The following is a 24,829-nucleotide window of genomic DNA, read 5'->3' as shown; positions in this document are numbered from 1 at the left end:
CCAATGAGGGTTGAGCAAGAGCAAATAGCAAGAGGGCTCGCCCAAGAGAGAGAGAGGGGGCTGATTTTTGCAAGGCATTATCACACACACACTCACACAATCTCATGTGTGAAGAAAGAGAAGACTATCTCTTCCCACGCTTTAATGGTGGAGAGCTCATCACCTACTCCAAGCTTGTGAGATAGAAGCCTACATCGACACACTCTTGGCATGTGGATGCAAATCCAACCAAGAGCCAAGCTTCAACGCATGCTCATCTCCTCTACCAAGCTAATTACTAAGATAAGCTATGCTAATATGAGTGATTATGTGAGGAGATGTACATCTTTCTCGTAAGATACTCCTTCTTCCTCTCAATCTACTCTCATACCCTGCTAGCTCTCACCATCTTCGAAGGTGTGTGAGGTCTTGGGTCTGAGACCGGGGATAATTTAAGTTGTGTTTGCTAAGTGTTTTGCTTAGTGCATGAAGCTTTCATCTTCATTGCACTAGCTATTCTTGAAGGAACACAAATAATTGTATTGTACAATCTCTCTCTTGATGGGAGAAACCATAATACAAAGCCTTTTGGAGGGGGGACCGGCTCCATGCAAATCCGGTCCTCAACTGTTGTCAATAGCTTAATTTCTCTCTCTTTTGAAAGTATTGTTCATGCTATCTAACTAGGTGTTATGCTTTTTGTTGCTCTCTCCACCCAAGCACTCTTGTAATTCTCATTAGGAATCTATTCTAATGAAATGCCCACTATGTTCATGCTAATTTCCTCTACACACAAGTTTTTAGGCCATTAAAAGTTACATAACGTCATTTTCTTGTTTCTTCTCACAAAAAAATTAATTTATTATCACATTTTTCTCACCGTCTTAACCCTAAGTAGGCCATAGTAAACTTTCACCTTGTTTGGAGTGGCGAGGGATAGGGATCTTGTAGGAATAGCGATCACATCCCATCAAAGCACTATGGTTGGAATGTGATTGGTGAGCATTGTAGTAATCGATATGAACTCCCATTGTAATTTGTAATGGATTTAAGATGTGTCATAATTGGTTCAATTGCTATCCTAATGGCTCTAAAAAACTTAAAAAGCTTTCTTAATGACTCTAATCTGTAATGATTTGAAAAAATTAAGAAGAAAAACACAAATATAAATGTATAAGGTCCATGCCACCATCTCTGTTACAACTATTTATATACACACAAAAAATCTTTTACAACTATTTATATACACACAAAAATCTTTTGACTTTACATCTCCGTGATCTTTTCATTTTTTAAACTCACCCTTCACTTATTCACTGGAAATGTTTTGAAAGCATTTTTAATATTTTGAGATTGGGGAGACTTAATGTGATTGGCAAGAACGATAATGTTGCATATGAGCTCCAGTGATCCACTTGTAATGGCAAGTGATGTCACGGGCATGTTCAATTCAGTGGGGCCTGGACCCTTTTCTTCAATTATTAAAAGCGTCGAGACTACTCGCCCACGCCAGGAGGTGGGATCGGGCGCTTGCGTGTGCTTGAAAAGAAGAAGACCGCAAAAGATGAAATGTACAGGTTACCCGACCATTCTTGCAATATCTCTGCGTCAGATAAACGTCTACTCGGCACTGAGACTCAGAGAGAGAGAGAGAGAGAGAGAGAGAGAGATTTTCTCCCCCCTCCTGTTCTTTCTTCCTCTTGAATGGAGACGATGGGGCTTTGCCTGAGAGTGGGAGTGTGGCTGGGCGTAGCAGCCAGCGCTGCGTTTGTGGCGCTTCCGGCCTGCGTACTGGTGGTGGCGACAGCAATGGTGGGCTCGTGGCTTCTGGGCCTGGTGGGTCTCATAAGGCTGCTCTTGCGACTGTGGAATGGCTGGATTCGAACCGTGGCGGAAGAGCGCAGTCACGAGAAGAAGCTGAAGCTGAAACTGCCGCAGGGCGGGCAGAGCGATAGCGCCGCAGAGTCCAGGCTTTTGTTGGTGCAGCAGTACCTCGAAGACCAGCTCGACACCTTGAGTCAGCATTTGCTCCAGATGGGCACCTCTGTCTGGCCGATTGATTCGTACGTGGCAGGCCACCATTCGTCTGCTGATACCCTCAGCGAGTCTCATTCCCCTCCACATTTTTAGCACGAGCTAGGAGGCAGCACACGAGGCAGTCTGACATTCAAGCTCTTCCAATTTAGCAACCAACGGTGGAGCAGCGTTTTGCAATTTCTTGGGAGCCCTCAGCCTTTGGATTGGAATTGTGAGGAGATAGAGCCACCAACTGTACTTTAGGTACATCGTTTATTAGCTCATAATCTTCAAAGTTTGTATTTTACACAATGCAAGAGAGTATGGCTCTGCCCTGAATCTTGAGAGAGAGAGAGAGAGAGAGACTGTCACACATTGAAAGGAAATCCCAATTTTTCTTTGGATGTTTCTCTATGCCTAATCAGTGCATTTTACATGGTTTACAAGGTTTTTGCTTTCCATGGTTTGGAAGGTTTTCTTTGGGTAATTTACAAGGTTTTTACTTTCTATGGTTTTCTTTGGGTAATTCCTTGGCACAGACTCTTCTTGAAGAAGATTTGGAAGCCATGCCACAAGCACAATTGGGGGGCTCAAAGCATGCATCGAGAAAAGCGTCACTTTATATTGCCTTAATCTTGGAGGTGGGAAACATCCTTCTGTATTAATCAAAGTGAAAGGCATGCTTTGAAGGGAAGTACGTTTCGGAGCAGTCCAAGACTTTTAAATCCTAGAGTATATGTTTCATCGCAACAAAGCTAAGCATCACCACCTCTGCAAGAGAGGTGGCCACAATATGATAGTGGTTATCATGCAAGGTTCCGCAACATGTAGGACAAATGCCGAGTAGAATGACTCAATCTCAAGGAGAATGCAAGTGAAGGTGGAAATTGATCTCTATTCCACTTTCCAATTAGTTGGAATCTTCAGTGGTGCTTTTGGTAAAAGGCTCTCTTCATATCCTTGCAGCAGCCACTGGTTGTCGACCTCATTACCTCATGGCTCTATCTCAAGGAGAATGCAAATGAAGGTTGAAACTGATCCCTATTGTCAAATGATACATGATGCACCAAAACCACCAATGCCAGAAGTGGAGATAATCATATATATATATGGATAATTTGGCACACACACCTCTGAATGCAAGAGTTAGATGGAGGGAACTCTGAGTTGTAGAATGCAAAGAGAAGGTGCATCAAACTATGGGATGGCTACACCATGCTTCTCATGGGTAGAAGACAATGCAAGGGCCAATCCAAAGGCTTGACATGGTTCTACCATGGAGTGGACAGAAGTGTGTATATCATTTGCATTGGCAAGGTGGTAAGGGCTCCGCAAACTCCTATGGAGTGGCCAATATCTCTGTGTGCAAATTCACCAAGCTTGAAAAATGAGAGAAGCATTGTTGGCAAATGGAAAATTAGTTGTCTCAACTTCGAACTCATTTTCTTACAGGTGAAGGTGTTGAATCTTGGCAATCACAAGGTGCTCATCATCAAGATGAAAGCATCAAGGATACAAGGATAAAATTGTAGTGATGAGCTCAAAAGGATCGTGTCATGCAGTTCTAGGGGATGCAATTGGCAAGGGACATCTTTAATGCGATGCAAACCTTCATCCTACCTATTCCTTGGGGTGTTTGGGCTTTTTTGAACTGAATCTCTTAAGAATATAATTTAAACATGTCCAATGGAGTGGTAGATAATTTGTTCATGTAACTTGCACGTATAAGAAATGGTCAAAACACCAATGTTATATGATGAGTTCTTGATACTATCCCAAAAAGCCTATCTCACCCAACAAGTCCGCGTTTTGAATTTCTAAGATGACAATTCTTGAGAAGATTTATTTCGCGAAAGTGGTTTTGGCTTCTCAGTATATGAGCTTGAATTTGAATCCTCGTAAGAACGCTATTTACTCACATCTCATAGTTGAGGTAGTCAATCCTCAATGGCCCAATGTCAACAAAAGTTAAAATGGGTTTGGCTTCTCTTTTATATGAGCTTCAAGATGAATCCCCATAAGAAAAGGTTGTGCTCAAGTAGCAACATTGACCTGAGGAGGAGCTCGATGGGTAGTCAATCCTTGAGGGCCTAGAGGCGGAAGTTATAGTTTCAAAAAGGGACTTAACTTTGGCTTCTCCTTTATATGAGCTGAAATTTGAATTCTTAAAAGAAAAGGATATGTGTTCAAGTCTCACCGCTGATCTGAATGGGAGTTCATGGGGCAATCAATCCTCTAGGGCCTAGTCTAGGTGAAAGTTATTGCTCCAAAAAGGGACTTAACTTTCATTGAAACTGTAACGGAATTTGGCTAATAACATTGATTGTAGCGGAATTATAATGACAGTAGTGAGCATTTCATTAAGCGAATTCCTAATGAAGGTAGAGAGGAAATGCTTGGATAGCAATATAAACATTACACCTAGTTAGCCTCAACCTTTGGATTGGAATTTCTAGGGAGCCCTCAGCCTTTGGATTGGAATTGTGAGGAGATAAGAGCCACCAATTGTATTTTAGGTACATAGTTTATTAGCCCATAATCTAAAATGTTTGTATTTTACACAATGCAAGAGAGTATGGCTCTGCCCCGAATCTTGAGAGAGAGAGAGAGAGAGAGAGAGAGATACTATTACAAATTGAAAGGAAATCACAATTTTTCTTTGGATGTTTGTCTACGCTAAATCAGTGCATTTTACATGGTTTACAAGGTTTTTACTTTATATGGTTTGGAAGGTTTTCTTTGGGTAATTCCTTGGCACATACTCTTCTTGAAGCAGATTTGGAAGCCATACCACAAGCAAACTTGGGGGGCTCAAAGCATGCATCGAGAAAAGCATCACTTTATATTGCCTTAATCTTGAAGGTGGGAAACATCCTTTTGTAGTAATCAAAGTGAAAGGCATTCTTTGAAGGGAAGTATGTTCGGAGCAATCCAAGACTTTTAAATCCTAGAGTATATACTTCATCACAACAAAGCTAAGCATCCCCACCTCTGCAAGAGAGGTGGCCACAATATGATAGTGGTTAGCAAGCCAAAGGTTCCGCAACATGAAATGCCGAGTAGAATGAATTAGTTGTCTCAACTTTGAACTCATTTTCTTACAGGTGAAGGTGTTGAATTTTGGCAATCACAAGGTGCTCATCATCAAGATGAAAGCATCAAGGATACAAGGATAAAATTGTAGTGATGAGCTCAGCATGATCCTGTCATGTAGTTCTAGGGGATGCAATTGGCAAGGAACTATCTTTAATGCGATGCAAACCTTCATCCTACCTATTCTTTGAGGTGTTTGGGCTTTTTTGAACTGCATCTCTTAAGAATATAATTTAAACACGTCCAATTGATTGGTAGATAATTTGTTCATGTAACTTGCACGTATAAGAAATGGTCAAAACACCAATGTAAAATGATGAGTTCTTGATACTATCCCAAAAAGCCTATCTCACCCAACATCCGCGTTCTGAATTTCTAAGATGACAGTTCTTGAGAAGATTTATCTCGCCAAAGTGGTTTTGGCTTCTCAGTATATGAGCTTGAATTTGAATCCCCGTAAGAACGCTATTTTCTCACATCTCACAGTCGAGGTAGTCAATCCTCAATGGCCCAATGTCAACAAAAGTTAAAATGGGTTTGGCTTCTCGGTTATATGAGCTTCAAGATGAATCCCCATAAGAAAAGGTTGTGCTCAAGTAGCAATATTGACCTGAGGAGGAGTTCGATGATGGGTAGTCAATCCTTGAGGGCCTAGAGGCGGAAGTTATAGTTTCAAAAAGGGACTTAACTTTGGCTTCTCCTTTATATGAGCTGAAATTTGAATTCTCAAAAGAAAAGGATATGTGTTCAAGTCTCACCACTTACCTGAATGGGAGTTCATGGAAAAAATATTAATCCTCTAGGGCCTAGTATAGGTGGTGCAAGTTATTGCTCCAAAAAGGGACTTAACTTTCATTGGAACTGTAACATAATTTGGCTAATAACATTGATTGTAGCGGAATTATAATGATAGTAGTGAGCATTTCATTAAGAGATTTCCTAATGAAGGTAGAGAGGAAATGCTTGATTAAAGATAGCAATATAAACATTACACCTAGTTAGCTGGGCATGGACAATACTTGTAAAAGAGAGACAATTAGAGAAATTGACAACAATTGAGGATTGGATTTACTTGGAGCTGGTCCTTTCTCCAAAAGGTTTTTGTATTATATGTTCTCCCATAAAGAGAGACTTGGTACAATACATTCTTTGTGTTCCTTGAGACCTTGTTGATGCCATGAATATGGAAAGCTTCATGCACTAGGAATATGCCCAAAACAACAATTAAACTTACCTGCAATAACATAAACTTGTCCCGGACTCAATCCCAAGACCTCCAAACACCTTCAAAGGTAAACAGAGTTGGTAAGGAGTGAGAAAAGTGAAGATGGAGAAGAGGGTGACCTCTCTTTTTTCTTCCTTTGATTCCTCTCTTCCCTCTATGCGGTGATCTTTTCCTCTTAGAAGGTGTTGGAGATCTTCGTGACCATTGTTGTCATGGAGCCACATCTTCTGAAGGGTTTGGAGACTCGCTTCTTTCTCTTTCGTAGGGTTCCTCCTGTTCTCTCACCGGAGAGAGCCTTCGTTTGGGAGTATCACCAAGAGGCTTCCTAAGTACTCTCTCTTCTTGGGGAGTTTGGAGAATCCCATGTGTGCGAAGTTTTTGGACAACTTCACCTTGTAGAGCGGGGTTGCCCATGGCTTGTTGCAGCCTGGTAACAAGATTATCCGCAAGCATATAGGGGTATCATTAGTAGCACCTTCATGTGCAAAATCAATTTAAGTCATCAAGATTCATTCTACTCTCTTTATTATTGTCAGCCATGCTAACAAGATTTAGGTGTATGCTAACTTATTCTTTGGTAGATTTAAAACCTCTCCTAATAAACTTAAGGACCTCTCCTCTTAAACAAGAAAAGAGAAACCAATAGCTCTGATACCAATGTAACAAAATTTGGCTTATAACATTGATTGTAGCGGAATTGAAATGATAGTAGTGACCATTTCATTAAGAGAGTTCCTAATGAGGGTAGAGAGGAAGTGCTTGATTAAAGATAGCAATATAAACATTACACCTAGTTAGCTTGGCATGGACAATACTTGTAAAAGAGAGAGAATTAGAGAAATTGACAAGATTTAATGACCCGATTTACTTGGAGTTGATTCCCCCTCCAAAAGGCTTTTGTATTATGTGTTATCCCATAAAGAGAGATTTGGTACAATACATTCGTTGTGTTCCTTGAGACCTTGTTGATGCCATGAAGATGGAGAGCTTCATGCACCAATATTATGCCCAAAACAATAATTAAACTTACTTGCGATAACATAAACTTGTTCCCGATCCCAAGACCTCAAGCACCTTCAAAGGTGAAGAGATCTGGTAGGGAGTGAGGAAAGTGAAGAGGAAGAAAATGTAACATACGCGAAAGAAGTATTCTCCTTACCATAGATTACTCTTAGTGATTAGCTTAGCATGGTAATGAAGGTGGTAGAGAAGATGAGCATGCCATTGAAGCTTGACTCTTGCTTGGATTTGTATTCCATAGCCAAGAGGTGTTGGTGTAGGCTCCCTACTTCTCAAGCTTGGAGAAGGAGATGGAGTTCTTGCTCAACACATGAGAAAGTGTGAGTGTGTGTTTGTTGCTTGTTGAATTTGTGAGACGTTTTTCCCTTCCTTGGTCGACCACTCTCTCTTCTAACTCTTGCATGCACCACATTGGTCCATGCTAGGGCCTAGCCAATCAATGTTGCAACATAACAGGAAATGGGTGTAGCATTTTGACAAATGGTCTTTTTTTCCCTATTGAGAGAGAGCTTAATTCATTACTTAATTGAAGCTAAAATCTTATTGGCTCTCACAGTCAACTGGCCAATAGGAATTAAGCTTGTACATGGTCTCTTTAATTCTCATTGGACCCCTTGGTAGACTGTCCAAGAAGAATTCAATGGGTCTTAATTCTTATTGGTCATTTTATTAAGCTTTTCTAAAATGTTTAAGCTTAATTTACTCAATCTTAATTCTCATTGATCCTACCTATATGCTATCCAATAGGATTCAGGCTTAATTGGGGCAACATGGCTAGGGGCATGACATATGTCCTTTATGCCCTCTTTGTCTTGAATAAGCCTAGAGAGGGTGTGTATCTGTTCTCTCTCATACCCCTAGCAAAAGGGCTCGCCCCCTCCTTTGTAGGAATTTGTTGACTTTTGGGGCTCAAGCACCTCAAGCACCTAAAATTGGCCGTAGTTCCCACCTACTAGTCCTAAGCATAAGGACTTCAACACTAAGCTTTGGAGGCTTTAATGAAGCTTAGCCTAAGGTCTTCTAAAGCCCCATTAGGTGCACCTTGCTCTTTGGTAGACCATCTCCTTTTAGGCCCCTATTGAGAGATAGCTAGCCCTCCTCTTGGCCCCCCTACTGAGATAGGTGTAGCAACACATGATCATATTCTAACCCTTGTTCCCTTCTATCTTTCCATATTAAATGTGTATTTTAGTATGAGAAAATTATTTGGGATAGGTAGATATTAGATTTTATGACAGAAACGGGTTTGGCTTCTCGAATAGATGACCATAAATTTTAATTCCCATAAGAAGATTCTTTTTGCCAATATTATAACTTTATTTTCTATTTGTAATTATGCAAAAAATAAAAATATTACCCATAGAGTTTCTCATTCTACACTTCTGTCGTGGTTGTTCTTGTCAAGCTTCATCATTCTACACAAGTTGCAATTTTTTCATACCTTTAATTAAATCGTGCTTAGGGAGATTCTAACATTACATTTCATTAATATGCAACCTCAAAAACATGTCAAGAAGGTGCTTCTAGTGGTGGCAAAGAAGAAGTTGCATGGTCACAACTCCCTAACTATTGCAAACTTTAGCAAAGTTGAAATACGCAAAATAAGCATGCCATAATTGAGCATTTACAACTACTCTTAAATAAAGATTTGTAGACGAAACATCTTTCGGGTGTTTCTTGAGAGATACCCCTCCCTAGAAATCTATGCAAAAATTTATACCCTTTATACAATTTCAATATACATCAGAGTTGGGGAAGCATTTGTATAAGGGAGGAGTTCTCAGTGCCCAATGACCTAACATGGAGCTTAAGTCATGAGCGTGATTGCATCCAGAGGCACCTAGCAACTAGTGCCACCTTTGAATGGGTGGTATGAATGAAAGCTTACTCAAGAAAATGACAAAGTGGAGAGTGAATATATGTGTATATCGCATTGCGAGAATAGAGAGAGAGAGAGAGAGAGAGAGAGAGAGAGAGAGACTAGAGAATGACAAAAGAGAATTTTTAAATGCCCTATCTAAATGAAACACGCAACCATGAATTAATGCAAAAAGAAAATCTGGGTATATCCACTTTTGCTCTACTACGGACAAAGAGAAATTCACTTTGTCAAGAGCAAGCCAGAAAATCTCCAACTTACCTAGGCCAGACATAAGTTGAGGTCGTTTCGTCTCCGTCCATGAACTCGAGCTCTGAAAGGATTCCAAATACCAATAGGTGGTAGGAAATCAACACCAACCATGCAAATGTAGGCGCCACGCCTCTTCAATGCCCAACATCGAGTGTTTAAGAAAAGCCAAAGCAAGATCCCCAATGTGTTGGCCATGTAGGTCATTCAATCCCCAATGCACTAACAAAAAAGAAGGTCTAGGCAACACCCTCAATCTAGCAAAGCCCCAGGTCAACGACCCTTTCATTTAAGGTTACACAATGTAGGTGATCCTAATCTTGTATCGACACTGTCATGAAAAACATAACACATGAGTACAATCAAAATAGCATTTTGAATATGCGCAGACAATCTTGAGGTATACTTTTTTTGTTTAAATCATCACCCACTAAGTTTTCATTTTTTGGTTTATATTCAATCCCAAAATCATACTCACATAATAATTCTATCCACTTCCGTTGTCGCATATTAAGATCAGGTTGAGCGTAAATCCACTTGAGGCTCTTATGATCTATATGTAATTCAAATCATCTTCCAAGAAGATATTGCCGCCATACTGTAAGAGCCCCGTAAGAGCGTATACAACGGCTAACAATTCCAAACCATGCGTAGGATAATTTTAACTAGTGAATGTGTAACTTAGGAGATTCATAAGCTATCGATATTCTTTCCTGAGATAGGATGCCATCGATTGCGTGTCCACTTGCATCAGTGCGGACAGTGAATTTCTTTGTGAAGTCCAAAAGCTGTAAAATTGGAGTATTTACAAAAGCTTCCTTAAGTTTCTCAGAGCTAGCTTGAGCCCGATCATTCCAAGCACACTTTAGTCTTCTTAAGGGTATTCGGTGAATTTGGGAAGTTAACTTAGCATTGCCATATGATACCATCCCGTTAATCCAAGAAATTCGCATACTTCTTTGACAGATCAAGGTGTAGGCCAAGCTACAACAACTTCAATCTTACTACGGTCAGTCGAGACGCAATCCTTCAATACAATAAATCCCAAGTATTTCACTTGGTCCATGAAGAAGGTGCATTTGTACTCTTAACATGAAGTTGGTTTTGTTGTAGAAGTTCAAGTACTCATTGCACATGTTGTTCATGTTCCTTCTTATTCTTTGAGTAAACCAAAATATCATCAAAGAAGAGAAGAACAAAATTATGAAGGTGTTCTCTGAACACGTTGTCCATAAGGCGGTTGAAAGTTACTGGAGCATTTGTAAGTTCAAAAGGCGTGATTTTAAATTCATAATGTCCAAATCGAGTGTTGAATCCTATCTTTGGTATATTTTCCTCCTTCATTAAGATTTGATAATACCCAGACTTAAGATAAATTGTTGTGAAGATAGAAGCTTCATGTAATCAATCAAGTGAAAGGCCAAGGGGATTGGAACGTGCTAATCTCCACTCTGCCATGCTCTATATAGGCCCTTGGCCTGCTAAACATAGAGACCCCCTTAACTGCATGTCCGTCTTGGCCCTTGGCCCTGCCCGGCCCTACCCTTGGCATGACATTACTCCCCCCTTGGAGAATCGTTTTCGTCCTTGAAAACAAGAGTGGTAATACACTAATGTTTTTATTGTGGCATCCTTCATGGATCCAGTTGTTTGCTTGACCGGAACACGGTTCAGTAGGAGGTTCAGTGAAACCAAGAGTAATATCTGAAGGAGTACGAGCGAAAGTGCGACGCGAGAGAGAGTGCGAGAAGAAGAGCACGACGATATGGTGAACTCGCTCTACTATAATGTGTAGAGCATAGTGAGTTCTTATTAGGTTTTTACAAAAGAATATGTGTACATACCTGGCGGCCCACCCACTTACCTGGGCAACCACATTGGGCTTTATACCCCAACAACCTCTCACTTAAAGTCCAATGTGGTACTTTAAGTGTGAGAGAAGCTACTATACAAGCTAATATACAAGAGATGTAGAGAAGTGATGTACTACCCTACACCTAACTGCTTGCGAAAATGCGCAAAGCTCTCTGAGGGAAGTCCTTTTGTAAGTAGATTAGCAGGATTTTGTGTGGTGTGAACTTTGACAAGCTGAAGTTGCTTATCCTCAAGCATTTCCCTGATGAAATGATACTTCACATCCACATGCTTTGTCTTTGAGTGATAAACTGGATTGCGAGCCAATTGTATAGCACTTTGACTATCACAATAAAACACAGGCATCTCTTCTTTGATTCCCAAATCTGTTACTAGTCGATTAAGCCAAATTGATTCTTTGCATGCCTCTGATGTTGCAACATATTCAGCCTCTGTAGTAGACTGAGTAACACAATCTTGTAATCTAGAACGCCATGATACTGCTCCACCAGCCAATGTAAAGACATACCCTGACGTAGACCTTCGGTTGTCTAAGTCACCTGCATAATCTGAGTCTGTAAAACCCTTTACACTTAGCTCCTGACTCCCACATCATATACGCATACTCTTTGTAGCTTTCAGGTATCTCAATATTCCTTTCATTGCCTCCCAATGTTTCTTGCCTGGGTTTGACATGTATCGACTTACTACTCCCACTGCAAATGCAATGTCTGGGCGAGTATCAATCATTTCATACATCGAACTACCCACTGCAGATCCATATGGAATCTTATCCATTTCATCTTGTTCTTCCTCAGACACAGGACAATCTTGTTTGCTAAGTTTCACATATGGTGGCAATGGAACACTCAATGCCTTTCCCTTCTCCATATTGAAACATTGCAAAACCTTGTCAATATACTCTGTTTGAGATAACCAAATCAACTTCTTTGATCTGTCTCTCTCAATGCGCATACCAAGTATATGACTTGCCTCACCCATGTCTTTCATGTCAAACGATTTTGCCATCTTTGACATCAAAGCTGAAATTTCTTCCAAGTGCTTGCCAGCAATCAACATGTCATCCACATACAAAATAAGGATCAGCCAACTGCCATCCTTAGCCTTCTTTGTATATAGACAGTGATCGAACTCACTACCTTTGTAGCCTTGAGAAAGCATAAACTTGTGGAACTTATGGTACCATGCCCTTGGTGATTGTTTTAAGCCATAAAGACTCTTTAACAACTGGCATACCAAATCTTCCTTGCCTTTCTCAACAAACCCTTCTGGCTGCTGCATGTAAATTTCCACATCTAAATCACCATGCAGGAACGCTGTCTTGACATCCATTTGGTGCAACACCAAATCTAATATGGCAACCAATGCAAGAAAGCATCTCAATGTAGTCATCTTGACCACTGGAGAGAAGACTTCATCAAAGTCAATGCCTTGTTCTTTCTTAAAGCCCTTGGCAACAAGCCTTGCTTTGTACTTTGGCTGACTATCATGAGCGGTGATCTTATACCTGTAAACCCATTTACAAGGTAGAGCCTTTTTGCCCTGTGGTAATTTAACTAGGTTCCATGTCTGGTTTTTATGCAGAGCTATCATCTCTGACTGCATGGCCAATTGCCAATTCCCAGAGTCCTTCATTTGCACTGCTTCCTTGTAACATGAAGGCTCATTGCAATCAGTCAACATGACATAGTTCATAGATGGAACAAACCTATCAGGAGGTCGCGTGATACGTCCAGATCTACGCACAATAGGTGGCTCAGGCTCAGCCACAACCTGTGGTTCCACTCTATCCTGTCCTTGCTCCTCTTGAGCCCTGACATTTTGTCTTGCACGTGCAGGTCCATCTTCTTGGAAGACAACTCTTCTAATCTCCTCAACCCTCTCTAGTTTAGAATGATATTTGGCTTCATTAAAGTGAACATCATTGCTGCGGATAACCTTTCTGGATTCGGGATCCCAAAGTCTGTACCCCATCTCACCAGAATTACCATAGCCTAGAAAGATGCACTTTCTACTCTTTGGCTCAAGTTTGTTCCTAAATTCCTTTGGAACATGAGTATATGCCTCATAGCCAAAGACTCTGAGATGCTTGTATGAGGTCATTTTGCCTGACCATACCATCTCTGGCACTGAATCCTTCTGCAAAACCTTGGTAGGAGATCTATTTATAAGATGAACAGCAGTTGATAGAGCTTCAGCCCAAAACCCATTTGGCAGCTGTGCATTAGACAACATACTTCTGATCTTCTCTTGTATGGTCCTATTCATCCTCTCAGCAACCCCATTTTGAGGAGGATTGTAAGGAGCAGTAAGTTCACGTTTTATACTTTTTGACTCACAAAAGTCCTGAAAGGCCTTGGAAACATACTCTCCACCATTGTCAGTGCGTACGCATTTAAGCTTCTTTCCACTCTGATTCTCCACAAGTGTCACAAACGTTTTGAAAACACTAAACGCTTCATCCTTGTGCTTGAGAAAGTAAACCCATACTTTCCTCGAGTAATCATCTATAAATGACATAAAGTAAGAAGCTCCCCCTAGAGATAGGTTAGGCATAGGTCCACACAAATCACTATGAACAAGTGCCAACTGTGTATCTCTTCTATTACTTCTATGCTTATGTGGCTTCTGTGTTTGCTTACCATACAGACAATGTTCACAGAATTCAAAATCATTAAATGAAAAGCCAGGCAAATAACCAGAACGAGACAAGATTTGCATTCCCTTCTTGGACATATGTCCTAACCGGCTATGCCACAAAGAAACGTTCGGCTGCTCGGTTACATTGATTACATTTTTAAAGACATTTGATACATAAATCATGTAAATTCCTCTAGACTTTACTCCATGTGCTACTGTCATCGAACCCTTGGATATCTTCCACATGTTTTGTCCAAAACTGGTGACGTAGCTAGCATCATCAAGTAAACTTGTGCTAATCAAACTCTTTGTAATTGCAGGAACATGTCTCACATTCTTCAGCGTGAAAGAAGAGTCATTCTCAAACTTCAATTGAACATCTCCAACACCTAAGACCTCACATGTCTGCCCATTGCCTAGCCAAACATGATCTTTAGTGGTCACATAAGAGGTAAACCACTCCTTCTTTGGAGACACATGAAGTGATGCCCCTGAGTCTATAATCCAGTCACTCAGTGCATTTCCATCAGATGCTGTAAGAAGAGCTGAGTCCATTGTATTTTTCAAGAAGTAGATATCTCCTGACACTAAACTTTCATCCTCTGCAACAGTGTTTGTCACATTTATTTCTTGAATCTTCACTGAGGACTTGTTCTTCTTACCATGGTCTTCAGCTTTCTCTTTGCCTTTTTCTGCTTTCCATTCTTTGCAGTCTCTTTTCATGTGACCCTTCTTGCCACAATGGTAGCATTCTATGTCACTCTTGCCTTTAGCACTGCGGGACTTGCTACGAGACTGATCCCTCTTTCCACCTTTGTACTTTTCTTTGGTCCTTCCCCTGACAACTAAGGCTGTTCCTTTGCCTTTGTCCATTGTCTTTCTGTTGGTTTCTTCAGTAAGCATACTTCCTTCTACACCTGCTATGTTCAAACCATCTGGAGGTGCAGAATTACTCAAAGCTGTGCGAAAAGTGTCTCAACTTTCCGGCAATGTGATCAACAGGAACATAGCTCTAACAGGTTCATCAAACTTGACACCTTGAGCTGACAACTGACTGTAGATTGTGTTGAATTCATTCAGATGATTGGACATAGGTGTCCCTTCTTTCATCTTCAAGTCAACAAGCTTCTTAAGCCAGTATACATGTGAAGCTGCACTCTGCTTCTCATAAAGATCACTCAGCTTTGTCCATGCTTGATAAGCCGACATCTCGTCTGCTACATTGAAGTAAACGCTTTCTACCACAGTCAGCATAATGGTAGAAAGTGCCAATTCATCCATTTCGCTCCATTCATCTTCGTCCATATCTTCTGGTTTTATCCCCTTGAGCTTTATAGGTTTTATCTGCTTCTTTTGTACCAACACGTGCCAAATCTACTTCTTCCACAATGGGAAATTGGTTCCATCCAGCTTCTTGATATTGTAAAGAGCAGTGTCCTGTGATCCAGCCATAGCTACGCTTCACAGTAGTTTACTTTCCTGGGAATAATTCGGCAGAGTTTCCCCTGTAAACTGACCTCTGAACCAATATCAACCTGTCAAATGAACCAAGAAAGCTTCAGATTCTGCATAAATTTCGGCAGAGTCTCCTTTGTAAAATGGCTCTGGTGTACTCAAAAAACATACCAAAAACAGCTCAAAAAACCACTGTCTCTCTAACACTGTAAGCTGTGGGTAAACCTATCCTGCACCTGTACTGTCTCTCACTGTCCTGTCACTGTCCTATAAGCATAGACTGCGACAATGCCTCAACGGCAGTAAAGCAAAGATGCAATCCCAACTGTCTAACTCACAGTCAATACATCTTAGCTGCCTATCTAAGGGTGCTCGAGGGATCGCTCCAAGACCTGTATCACCGAAAGGATCTCAACATTCGAGAATCCCCCAGCTCAATAAAACCTCACTCGACCCTCAACAAAGGCTGCAGTAAATCTGACAGTACATAGACTTCCCACAAAGTCATACATCCACAAATTTCCCACTATATGCTGTAACCACTGCGGCGGTTGTTTGCCGAGTGACTCACAGCCATCAAACCCTCAACAGGCATACATCATCTCTGACAATACATCCCATGTGGAAGTACCTGCAATGTCAGGATGAAATCTGGAATATCAAGCAGCAAACACAAGCTACCTGATGAACGGGTGGATGTCGCCTATAGTCTGTGTGTAGGTGCGCCCGTGTCGTATGTGACACGCCTCCAAGAACTGTAAGCCGTCCGTCGATGTGTAGACAGCCACAAATCAGCGCTCTGGGAGTGCCGATATCCTCAGCACCTGCAATCGTAGGCCGAAACCCCAAAATTGCAGAGTCGGATCTGCACCCGCCGAGACCACGTAGTCGAAAATGGCCTACGCAGATCTTTGTCGAAGCCGAACGGTGACCGAGATGACCTTAGAATGAAATTCTGAGAACACCATGCCCTTTGGGTTCCCCCACAGGAATTGGGGCCGTGTCTTCGCCTGTCGAATCTCACTCCAATCTGAGGAGGTGACTCTGGCTACCTGCAAATGCTGCCCCGAGCCTCGATCTGAGCTCTGATACCAGTTGAAGGAGTACGAGCGGAAGTGCGACGCGAGAGAGAGTGCGAGAAGAAGAGCATGACGATATGGTGAACTCGCTCTACTGTAATGTGTAGAGCATAGTGAGTTCTTATTAGGTTTTTACAAAAGAATATGTGTACATACCTGGCGGCCCGCCCACTTACCTGGGCGACCACATTGGGCTTTATACCCCAACAATATCTTAATTTTCCACATTGTTGTCCATTTGCAACCATCTTGTGTTACCGGCTCCTATCCAATCATAGTGTGTAGACTCCATTTAGAACGCACATGAGCATGCTAAATGAGTTATCACAACAAAGATGGACCCAAAAGAGTACCTCTTTGCACTGTCCATGAAAGTAACTTGCTAACATGACTCATCATCCAAGTTTAAGTCCTTGACTAGTTCTGAAATTTCATGAGTAAACAGCCCCACCATAACGAGTGTTCAAGGTTGAGAACCTGACTTAAACATGAAGAGACTAAACCTAGTCGCAAACATGCTTTAACTTATGGTAAGCAAACTCCAAGTAGAGCCATAAATGCTTTCTAATTGGACTGCTTGGTGCTAAAGGACGCACTTCACATATCCTTGAGCACAAGATTACACTTTGTAATTTGCATATCCCCTTGGCAGTATTGAGATGTGTTTCCCCACAGTTTATAGACAGTCTTCCCAGATGACGGGTAAACGGGGATCACAATGTCGTACAATATTGTTGAGGAATCAACAATGACATTCATAACCATCTTGGTTAACTTGAAAGATCCACAAGCAGATCCAAACAAAATCGCAGAGAGATACTACACATAGAGTGCAAAATGTTTCATAGCACTAATGTGATGAATATGCATGCCACTCCAAATCAGCCTTTGCTAAACACTAGGGCCCATAACACCTAGTGTGCATGCATTTAGTAAAAAATAGATCCGAACCTATATACGATCATCCTTGCCAATACTGATGGCAAATGCGATGCCCCTAGCACACATTAAAGAGGAATGTAAATAGTTCTGAAAAGAAACTAAATACTTTCTGTTGCAATCATTTGCAAGCCGTGCTGAAACGGTTGAACCATTATAGAGGGTGAAGCATTAATCACGTCTAAGTACAAACAATGAAACCCTTTCATTAACAACTTATAGCCTTGATATATGCATAAACAACCATTCATTTATGTTGTTTAGCAGCACTTGTACCTTAACAAGTCATTCTAAGTATCCGACAATTTTTGGCCACTGAAATTGTTCCTGATACAACGTGCTGAAAACGGTTTAGAAAACGGATTCGACCAGCACCTAGGGACTTTATCGTGACACAGAATTGAAATATTGGGCGCCATTGTTAGTCCCAAAGATTCATATTCTCCACATGTGGAATATGTCTCATGTAAGGATGTTTAAAAAGAACATCCTGCAAGTACTAGATGTACTGGTGCGTGGAGGTAGCTGCAAACACTCTATGATGGGAGTGAGAGGGACCCTCATTAGCCTTGCTCCACGCTGGCTAAACCAAACTCCTTGAGTTCCTAGACCATGTTGATCCCATGTGACAACATGCGCCAAATACACCCTACAAGTGGGTCTATAACTGCATAATGCAAAAACTTATTTTGGACACTACAACCCAAATTTCTTGGCTCTTACCTGACCTTGTCATCTCGCTGGATGTTGAACATAGTGTCCACTTATTTGTAGTGAAAGGCACCTGCCCAAATTTCCCGCCTGCAAAGACTTGGGAGCTTTAACTGAAAATTAGTGATATGCAAGTAGTATTGCACATGTAACCTTGGGTGTTGCCTTTGCAATCCAAACCCCTCGGTTAAAATCGACATTGTCAAACCATGTGGTTAGAATTTTTAGGAAAACTGCTCAACTAGTAGCCAACAGTATCTAAATTCACTTTGGAAGTCGAAATTATCCACTACCCTGGGCAACTTATGGACTTCTTTCTTTGAAATTGCAAGTGCGATGGCTCCAAGAATTGACCATCAACACTTAATAAGTGATTTAGTAATCACAAGCTGGGCCTTTTCCCAATACTCATATAAACACTCTTAGTGCTAAAATAGAAGATCCACGGAAGTTGGAATCGTATTCACAACTAGATCTTTTCCAAACCCAAAGAAAAGCCATAATCTTGGGTTGTTATGAACAATCGTGCTATTTGAAATGTTGGCTTCGTCTATACACCTTGGTAGAGATAAGCTCTTACAAGTTTAATACGTTCAAAAACTCAACTTGATCTTCACACTTAAAGTGTGTAGCGCTAAAATAATGCCCCAAAAATTGCTAATGGCAAGACTCTTTCTTGTCCATTAGAATCGATGGATACTCAACGAAATAGAATTGTGCGATCTCTGATGGATTACAAACAGATGGCTCTTAGCCATTCCGAAATAGGTGGCAATAGATGACTCTTAGCCCTTCCTATTACCGTATTGACATAGAATAAAATCATGCCTAGGTTCATCTTTCCCGCAGAGAATTTGGAAAGAGAGAGAGAGAGAGAGAGAGAGAGAGAGAAAGCTAGGTTGAGGAAAACCCCTTACTCTAATGTGTTATATGCCCCTTGCATATGCTCCTTGTACAACGCTCTCGTAGAGAGAGATACCATAATGCACATCTGGACCCACCTATCGTATATGTGGTCATGACTGTACCAAAGTGACTAAAGTATGGCACTTTGCCTCTAAATATACATAAATAAAAAAAATTAAGATGTCAATTACTTACCTCGTCCTTGATAGAGTAGCTAGTGTGATAGCGGAAGCGAATTTATTGATAGGTGTTGTACGTCCATCATACGAGTATGTCAATGTCATCCATACATATCAAAAAATGAATTGATAAGCCCTTGGATTCAATGACAGTCTCAACCATGTGAGTCGCTGGTATATGTGCCTTGCACGATTACATTGGCACGGATCTGAAGTCAATCGATATACCTTGGCACATAAGAGAATTCGTACTTCACATGAAGTCGGGCAAAGCACTTTTCTTTGTACAGTGGCTTCTTATGGAGTCTGTCCAAGCACTTTGCTTTGCACAGCAGAGAGATCTTTTCCAAAATGAAAAGTAAAACACATACAAAAACAAATATAACTTGAAATGTACTAACCTTGTCGCCACTTGTGGCTACATTTTTTGTAGTGCGGTTGAATCCGGCTCATAGCCATATATGCGAAGAACGTGACAGTGGTTGGATGTCCCGCACATGCCTCCTTTGCAAAGACTCCCAAGTTTGTATGCTGATAGCAGATTTCAAACTTTGAAAACTGCGATGCAGTATGTCGTAGAGAGAGAGAGAGAGAAGCCTTGCTTCCTAGAAGTTTATCAATAAGATGAGACAGAACTGATATGGAATGCTCATAGCAGACATGTACGCTTGTTGACACACATGTGTCCAAGTAGAGAAGAATCAACCTTGTCAAAATTTCATAGAGAACCGGCCTTGCCAAATCGTGCACTTTATTGAGAATCGTGATTGCCCAATATTGATAGAGATAGCATCTACAGTTAGCCATCGAGTGTCAACCATTGCCAGATACTGCTTGATGAAAGCAACAAGTTAACATACGTATTGATTGCCCTTGGCAGTGAAAGTCATAGCATCCTATAGTATGGTTGTTGACTTGGGAGTTAGCTCATAGCTATGGACTTTTTGTCCTCTACAAGCTATAGATGCTTGGGCCTGATCCTGCACCCAATACATATATAGATGGGGATTCTTCCCTGGTAGTCTTGGTGGACGGAGCCTTGCTCCCTGGGTAAAACATGGTTTATGGACCCATTTTTGAATCGACCTTGTCGACATGACCTATGTTACTTGTAATGCTAGGCAACCGTGCCTTGTTGGAGCACCATAAAATCCCTTGTATGGATTATCTTTGTTGGAGCTTTTCTCCTTAGGCCAATGGTGGTAACGACCATCTAAATCGGATGGAATGAACTGACCATGGTCATACTTGACCCCTAGGTAGTCTCTCAGGGCACCATGGCCAAGATTAAGATAATTACATGCTCCTGCAATCCAATCATACACATAAAGATATGAAAACTACAAGAAGGTGAATCTCAAACCTTATAATTTGTCCATGTTGGAATATTTGACAAAAAGCCTTGCATGTGATGCCCTTACTGTCAACACTTTGAAGGCTTCTAAACGGTGCTTGATCTCTTGAAATTCTATTGGATGCACCATGAAGCATCTCCCATATACCAAACAACCTTCAAGATGTACAAAATTCCGTCAAAAATCCTTGAATCTACGACATTGTCGTGCATGGTGCTCGTTCAAATTTTTGCAACTACAGAAAATCGACGGCTTGTTGAATATGTGTCATAATCTTGCCGAGATGTGGCACCTTGTCGTGCTCGATGAAGATTGCGATCGACCATCAGTAACTATGAAGCCTTGTGGTGCATATAGCCCTTGTTCATCTTGCATGATTGCGCAAGACTCAAGCTCTGCACATTTGTGAATTTTTTTATTTTGCTAGGTTGTAGAAATTCTGCAATAGTGTATCGTGACAGTCTCGTCGAAGCACAGAAGAAGAGGATGGGGGGCCGACCATGGGCACCCCTCCTTAATTTTGGTAGTCAATAGCTCTACCACCGTGGCGGCGAGGGTGAGAACACAACGAAAAAAATGAAAAAAATTATTGCCTACACAGCGATGGCGACTACAGCAAGCAATGCACACAGGTTGCAAACGGAGAAGCTCTCCGTGAGAAATTTATTGCCTACACAGCGATGGCGACTACAGCAAGCAGTGCACAGAGGTTGCAAACGGAGAAGCTCTCCGTGAGAAATTTATTGCCTACACAGCGATGGCGACTACAGCAAGTAGTGCATAGAGGTTGCAAACGGAGAAGCTCTCCGTGAGAAGCTTTCCAGGCTTTGTCCGTGTGACGGGAATTCCTTGGCTTGCCCTGCCTTGCGGTGTTTGGCTACGGTCAAAACACCCTCTCCCCTCGCCTCAAGAGGCTCTGCACACGCAGCTCCTCTTCATCTTAGTCGGTCTCCTTGCAAGGAGCATTGCACACGCTGAGCTTCACCTTCTTGTGGCCAAGGTTTGCATGGAGCATGCAACTGTATACCAAGAACTCCACAACCCTCTTCTTTGCTATGCAAATCATGAAAGAATGACCTTATCTTTTCCTCCTTCAAGAGAGAGAGAGAGAGAGAGAGAGAGAGAGAGAGAGAGAGAGAGAGAGAGAAAGAGAGAGAGAGAGAGAGAGAGAGAGAGAGAGAGAGAGAGAGATGCACAAAGCCATACAAAGCCATCTTTCCCCCTCCTCCATAGCTCTCCTCCCCTGAGCTTTAATACCAGTGAAAGGCCGAGGGGACTGGAAACATGCTAATCTCCACCCAGCCATGCTCTATATAGGCCCTTGGCCTGCTAAACATAGAGACCCCCTTGATTGCATGTCCGTCCTGGCCCTTGGCCCTGCCCGGTCCTACCCTTGGCATGACATCAAGAACTCATCAATCCTTGGTATAACATAATTATTCTTGACAATTACCTGATTTAATCCACGATAATTGATAGAGAGGCATAAAGTATCATCCTTCTTTCGATTAAAAAGAACAGAAGTACGCCATGGAGAAACACTAGTTCAAATGAAGCCTTGGTCAAGAAGTTGAGTAAGTTGCTCTTTGAGTTCTATCAACTCAGGTACCAACATCTTTTGTGGCTACAAGCAACTGGTTGAGATCCTAAAATAAGCTCTATTGCATGATCAACTTCATGCTTGGATGGTAACTCTGACAGATATTCAAGAAATACATCATCAAATTCAATTAGCCACTCAAGTTCACGTGTTTATGAATTCAAAACAATTTTCAAGTTACCATTGACGTAGAAGATTTAACTTTCCTACCCGTAGCTAATTTCACTGTGAGGTCAGTATTAGGATGTTCAGGCAAAATGAGATTTTTAATGCATCTAGAAGAGATGAAAGAATGTATGCTCCCATAATCAATCAATAAGATAGAATTCTTACCTTGATACTCTATTGGGATTTGAATAATTCAAAATCCTTCATTAACTTCATGTTATTGGATTGTAGCATGAATATATATATTTGCTTGATTCCCGTCGTCTCTAGCACCCTGAGCTCTATTGACTTAAGCTCTTCTTTGAGGTCATTGATTTCCTCCTCCTCCTCCTGGATGAGGTTGTCTGTTGAATATACTCACATTATTGTTATTATTAGCTGGGCCATTCCTCACAAAAGGTGGATTCCGTGGTCTAAAATTTTCCTAATTCTAATTGAAGTTCTATTGAGCTGCAGGTAGTCTAGGTCTAAAATTCTTGAAATTCGAATTTGGATTCTGACTTCCAGGCTCATAATTATCTACTAACCCTGTAAATCTTGAGTTATTGAATGGGTAATCTTTGGACTGATGGTCAAGATCAAGGCAAGTGTAGCATAGATAATCTCACCTAGCCTTCATATGCACTAAATTCTTCCTTACTTGTTGTGAGTTTCTAGATCTTTGCTCATCTTCAAGAAGAGGTCTTTTGATCTCACAAACAGGAGCAAGCTCTTATTTTTATTTCCACTATTTGATAACTCAAGTTCAATAGGTTATCCGCATCAAAGATATCCGCAAAATTTGTAAGGCGAAGACTCTGATATCTAGTCTTCATAGGATACATTAAACCCAAGGCAAATCATGCCACTTTGACTTCTTGAGTCATTCTCATTGGAACATACTTGACAACGGTCAAGAAATATTCATAGTATGACTCCAAGTCTTCGGTCCCCTGAGTACAATCAAGGTACAATCAAGAAACTCATTCATGTGGTCCAAAGAATATATATTATTCCAATAATTCTTCTTTAGTTGAACTTTAAGATCATCTCAAGTTGTTGTATGAGGATCGACATTGTTCTTAGTACAATGGTCTTTCCACCAATACTTGGCCGTCTTTTTGCATTTGAATTTAGCAATAATGGCCTTGTTCTTTGCAGATGAATGAGCCAAATCAAAGTAATCATCAATATGCTCAATCCAATCTTCAAGGACTTTGCCCACATCTTTGCCTTCCCCACTAAAGTTCACAGGTTGAAACTTGTGGAGCATATTATTGATGTCTCGATCAATGATGGTCGGTTGAGGTGCAATTGGGACATTGGCATTTGCAGCCACTACATTTTACCTAATAGGCATGTTAATCTAGTGCACCATATCAACCAAGATCACCCTTAGTACAATATATCGTATTCCGTCTTAAAGTATCTCTTAGTAAAATAGAGCTGACAATTGGGTGTATGAGAAGAAGGAAGAAAAAGAGAAAGAATAATGAGTGAATTAAATCAATTCTACATTGCAAAATTTTTGTTGTTCAAAAGTTTACATTGCCCTTGAAAGGCCATCAATAATCTTTAATAGTTCTAATACAATGTACTCTATGATAATCGTTATGATACCCTTCAACGACTGGATCATAATCGTTGTGTAGAATGGGATCATAATCATCCCATTCTGCAAGTATGTCTGGTAGGTTATTCCATTGCTCTCTCAAAACTGTAGGTGTGAACATCGCCTCTTGAAGGAAAATTGTACCACTCTTGTGTAACTAAACGGTTTGTCACAAGCACTCGAGTGTTTCTATAGACCGTAGCTTTCTTAAAGTTGACCATGAGAGTATGTTTACCCCATATTTCTCGAGAAAAAATGTCAACCATCTGCACACACATCCCATCACTCAGTCACAAGAATTGAAAAAACATACATTACAACTTAAAGATTACTACCTTAAAACAATTCAAGGCAACTCAAAATTGAATTTTTTGAATTATAAATGCTAAAAGGTTACATGCTACTTTGGGGAAGATACAAAATTTGGTAAAGGTCCAATAAACCAATTTTTGGTTCCTATGATTGAGGTTCTACCCTTGTACCTACTCACATCTCGGGTTTCAAAATTCAAAACTTTTACTTGAGCACTTGAGCTTACATCTTCTTCTTTATATCATTCTTCCCCATGAGAGATATCTATCGACAGTAATGCACGGATACAATTTACATGGGCATGTCCCTCGTCATCATCCTCCTATAGAAATATTCACTTGGGTTCATCTCACCATGGGATATGCTTGAGCAAATTCCCAAACACATCTTGACTATCACATTCATTGAAAGCGATGGTGACATTGTAAGGATTGTACTTAAGGATAGGGCCATAGACTTTACTAAACCAGTCTTGGCGTACATAATAGAATCGGTCTTGGCTACTTGACTTTTTTCAGACACTAAATATGACTTTCTCACAAAGCTAAATCTTTGGAT

At 40.9% G+C, this 24,829-nt stretch overlaps 1 protein-coding gene across 2 annotated transcripts; it reads left to right on the top strand.

Annotated features, from left to right (window-relative positions):
* Positions 1-1,578: 1,578 nt before the first annotated feature.
* LOC147438295 (uncharacterized) lies at positions 1,579-3,773 on the top strand. Of its 2 annotated transcripts, XR_015184967.1 has the most exons (2): positions 1,579-2,259; positions 2,535-3,773. XR_015184967.1 is itself a non-coding variant. In XM_086487587.1 (1 exon), the coding sequence occupies exon 1, from the start codon at positions 1,684-1,686 to the stop codon at positions 2,107-2,109; it is 426 nt and encodes a 141-aa protein (XP_086343713.1). In that variant the 5' UTR covers positions 1,579-1,683; the 3' UTR covers positions 2,110-2,403. The 2 variants fall into 2 exon arrangements, 1 of the variants encoding a protein (XP_086343713.1); XM_086487587.1 differs by lacking the exon at positions 2,535-3,773 and having other exon boundaries at positions 1,579-2,403.
* Positions 3,774-24,829: the final 21,056 nt, after the last annotated feature.

The sequence above is a fragment of the Adiantum capillus-veneris genome, chromosome 17 (assembly GCF_014529385.1).
Source record: "Adiantum capillus-veneris isolate H3 chromosome 17, ASM1452938v2, whole genome shotgun sequence".
Taxonomy (NCBI): Eukaryota; Viridiplantae; Streptophyta; class Polypodiopsida; order Polypodiales; family Pteridaceae; genus Adiantum; species Adiantum capillus-veneris.
This window is presented reverse-complemented; position numbering and strand designations above follow the sequence as displayed.

Bases quoted from the DNA above. Each gene is read 5' to 3' on its own strand.
- LOC147438295 (XM_086487587.1), top strand. From the start codon at position 1,684: ATGGAGACGATGGGGCTTTGCCTGAGAGTGGGAGTGTGGCTGGGCGTA.